This window comes from Neopelma chrysocephalum, unplaced genomic scaffold, assembly GCF_003984885.1.
Source record: "Neopelma chrysocephalum unplaced genomic scaffold, ASM398488v2 Primary Assembly neopelma1_96814, whole genome shotgun sequence".
Classification (NCBI taxonomy): Eukaryota; Metazoa; Chordata; class Aves; order Passeriformes; family Pipridae; genus Neopelma; species Neopelma chrysocephalum.
The window spans coordinates 1458943-1462432 of NW_020925458.1; the positions used below are offsets into that span (position 1 = coordinate 1458943).

Consider the following 3490-nt stretch of genomic DNA (forward strand, 5'->3'; position numbering starts at 1 on the left):
ATTGAAAGTCTAGATAAGTTAAACTGAATTGCTTTTTTCTCTGAACTACAATCTCTGATGATCTTTTTTAAGGATTCTGCAGAGGCAAGCTTCCAATTGCTACACTCTACTCTATACGGTACTGTACGTGTTCTGGTCGGACTGCTCTGCCTCTCCCAGCACTGAAACACTGAAATGCCTCAAAATGTTGAAAATATTCCTAGCCTGTGAAGTCACTTGCTATGTTCTTAAGTAATTAACTTAAAATATTGTTAGAAGGGTTCTACAGATTGGAAATGAATGTTCAGAAAAAGGGATACATAAATATTAGGTCACTATGTGGCAATAACTTGTCAAAAGAATAGTTACTTACATATTTATGTATGATCCTAGGTCTACAACAATGTCATCTGGATTATTTTAGACTTCAGGGAAAAAACCATGTCAATGCATGTCACTGTTTCCCAAGCAAGTGTTCAGATTTTCAGGGATGATTCCCCTGTATGTTAACATTAACATTAAAAAAAATTAAACCCAAAAATCAAACCCATTTTGTCACGCATACAATCTTGACCATGATCTCCTCTGAGAACTACGTAACAGTCATCAATATAGCTAAAGAATGTACTCTTATCCTCTTTACAGATAAAGTGCATTGACATGCATTCTGTTAATTCCATAGTGACTCCAGGATCTCTCAAAATCAGGAAAGGATAAAAATGGTTTAAATAGAATTTAGATTTTTGTTTGCTCAGCAGCTGTGCTTGGTAGCTGTACAGGCAGCTCGTCCTCCAAAGTATTATGTCTTTTGGTCTTTTTCCATAGCTGAGTTAATTTTTAAAATAACTTCAACACTTCAGGAATGATCCATAGGCTTGGACTACCTTTCTTTTCCATTTTATTTGGACACTTTTATTATAGGGTTGGGGGTTTTTATATAGCTCTGCATACAGAAAGTGCCAGCTTGACTCCATATACAGGATCAAAGCCAATTTCTGTCATTCTATAACAGGAAGATGAAATTAAAAACAGCTTGCTCATCAGGATGCTTGAAACATCTCTATTTCACCTGTCTAATTTTTTTTAAACACTTCTTTAACTTTCCATGGATCCTGTGCTATCAACTTTTTTTTCCAAGGTCATGTCCATAGAATTACATTTGATGAAGTGAAAAAAAAGAAAGACAAACTATTAAGATAAAAAAGCCTAGAATTTTGGCATGCTTTTTTTTCCTTAATATTTTTAGGGACTAAACACTAGCAGAAAAGAACAGGAACATTGTACTTTAATAGGAAACAAAAGGTATGTAGAGGTCTTCAATGCTATTCGATATACATTGTCTTGCTGTTGCAGAATATGAAAATAAGATATGTCTCTAATCTTCACAAGTTGTATAGCATAATTGTATTATGTTTTTTCTAAGGTTGCACAACTCCTTTCAGATATTGCAAGCTCCAGGAAGGCTTATATCAGCTACAATCACATTGCTTTTTACCTGTAGGAGAGCATTTTTCTGTGCTGAGTGTGCTGCAGAGAATTCTAGCTCTCCCAAGAAGGCACTATGAAATCCTTAACATGAAAAAAAGGATACTTAAAGTATTAAGAGAAACACAAAAATCATGGAAACTCCATAGAGTTTAATTTTAGCTTAATTTTATCTGGTCTTTAGGAACAACTGAATTGCAATTATATCCCCTAGCACACCAAAACAGCTACCAAAAAAAAAAAAAAGGCAGGGGTGCATGAGAAAGTGAATAGAGAGAAAATTAAATGAAGGCCTAAATTCTGAAGTTGTCTTGCAACTGATTTTTTCCTACTGTCTAGAAAGGCACCACCTTGGTGCCTGCTGGGACAAATCAGACCTTTTGGTTACTGAAAGCAACATCTAAGACTCATAGTATATGTGGGAGAAAATTAAAAAAAGATTAAAAATTACACCCAGTGGCAATGAGAACCAAAGTCAGAGCTCTTCTGCACAGAATACACCTGATCCTGCCCACCCTTGAACCTCATAAGCCTTTTTCTTCATATAGCTCTTCAGTGCCACTCATACTTTGTCAGGTTTCCATACCCAAGTCTGAATGCAGTCATGGTCTTTCTTACCATTTCTTTGCATTAGTTACTTTTGTTTTGCTTTGCTGTGGCTTGTAACACAGTAGTATGCCAGCTTTCCTTTTAAGTGGTCTAGAACCTTTTATAATTTAATTACACTAATATAATACTTACTCATCTGCTTCCTTTCTACAGCTAGGCTTCCTTGCATTTTTTCAATTAAATTTTCCTGATGGTGACAGATGTAGACAAATTATTGCAGTTGTTCTACACATTTGAAAATTATGTGTCTTTATATAAATTTATGCAGCTGGGTCCAGGTTTTAATACTTGGGATAGATGATGGCACTTGCTTCTCATCCAGGTGGATTTCAGCACTCTTTCCTGACTCAGCAAGATACATCCTTGTCTCTTTCCCCAAGCTGTCACCCAGAACAACCAGATCCATGTGAAGAGCAAATGTGACAAGGTGTCAGTTACAGTTTTTGCTGATCTACTCCAGGCCTTAGTTACCCAGTCACCATAGAAAGAAATCAGGCAAACCTCACTAGTGTATGTTTTGAAATGGATGGTGTCAACTGTAATTAAATAAGATAAATTAAACTTTCATTCTTCACACTCCTTCGTGTCATTCAGCAAGACAATAGCAGTTGTCCTTTTTACATCTATTGATCTCTAGGCTTGAAAATCATAATCAACAAGTTTATAAACATACTGAAAACCCTACCATAAGCCCACAGGCAATCGGGTCCCAATTATTAAGTACGCTTATGGGTGGCGAGGGAGAAGGAAACCACCGTCAAGAAGTTGCACAGAGAAATAAACCCTTCGTTGCTCTTTTGATAAATCTACCAGGATAAAGCCCCGCAAGGAGATCCTACGGATATTGGCGTGGGCCAGGCCCCCCATTTTCGCAGCAGGCGCCGGGGTGGGCTGGGCGGCAGGTGGGCAGGCCGGGCGAGGGGCGGGCGGGGGCCGGGCTCTCCCGTTGCCAGGTGAAGCGCAACGTCTCCGCCTCGTCGCGGTAGGCGCGTAGCCCCGCGGAGCGCACGCAGGCGGCTCGGCTCGCTCGGCTAAGCTCGGCTCGGCTCGGCTCGGCCCGGCCCGGCCCGGCCCGGCTCCGCACGGCTTCGCGGGGCGCCGAGCGCCCCAGCCCCGCCGCCCCTCGCCATGGCGCAGACTGTCAAGAAGGGAATCTTCTGTCCGAGCTTCGTGAGGAGGAACTGGCTGCTGCTGAGCACGGTGGCCGCCGTGCTGGCGGGTGAGCGCAGGGACCGGCAGGGAGCGCGGCGCCGCCGCCCCCCGCCCGGCCTTGCCGGCACGACACGGCCTCGCCCGGCCGCAGAGCGGAGCCCGCGGCGGGGCGAGGGGCGGTCGGCGGCCGCAGGGCCGGGCGGCGCGGGGCGATGCTAACGACGCACCCGAACGGCGGGCGAGGCGGGCCGGCCGCCCTTCCCTG

General features: G+C 43.4%; 1 protein-coding gene and 1 long non-coding RNA gene across 2 annotated transcripts in view; one reads left to right on the forward strand and one right to left on the reverse strand.

The window, feature by feature from the left end:
• Positions 1-2996, reverse strand: part of LOC113981905 — an 18183-nt gene extending 15187 nt beyond the window's left edge. Inside the window, exon 1 of the long non-coding RNA XR_003538560.1 lies at positions 2759-2996. This is a non-coding gene — a long non-coding RNA (uncharacterized LOC113981905). The remainder of the gene's footprint in view (positions 1-2758) is intronic.
• A 110-nt stretch (positions 2997-3106) lies between these two features.
• Positions 3107-3490, forward strand: part of SLC1A1 (solute carrier family 1 member 1) — a 51987-nt gene continuing 51603 nt past the window's right edge. Inside the window, exon 1 of the mRNA XM_027709603.1 lies at positions 3107-3292. Coding sequence (XP_027565404.1) covers positions 3202-3292 — 91 coding nt within the window. The 5' untranslated portion in view covers positions 3107-3201. The remainder of the gene's footprint in view (positions 3293-3490) is intronic.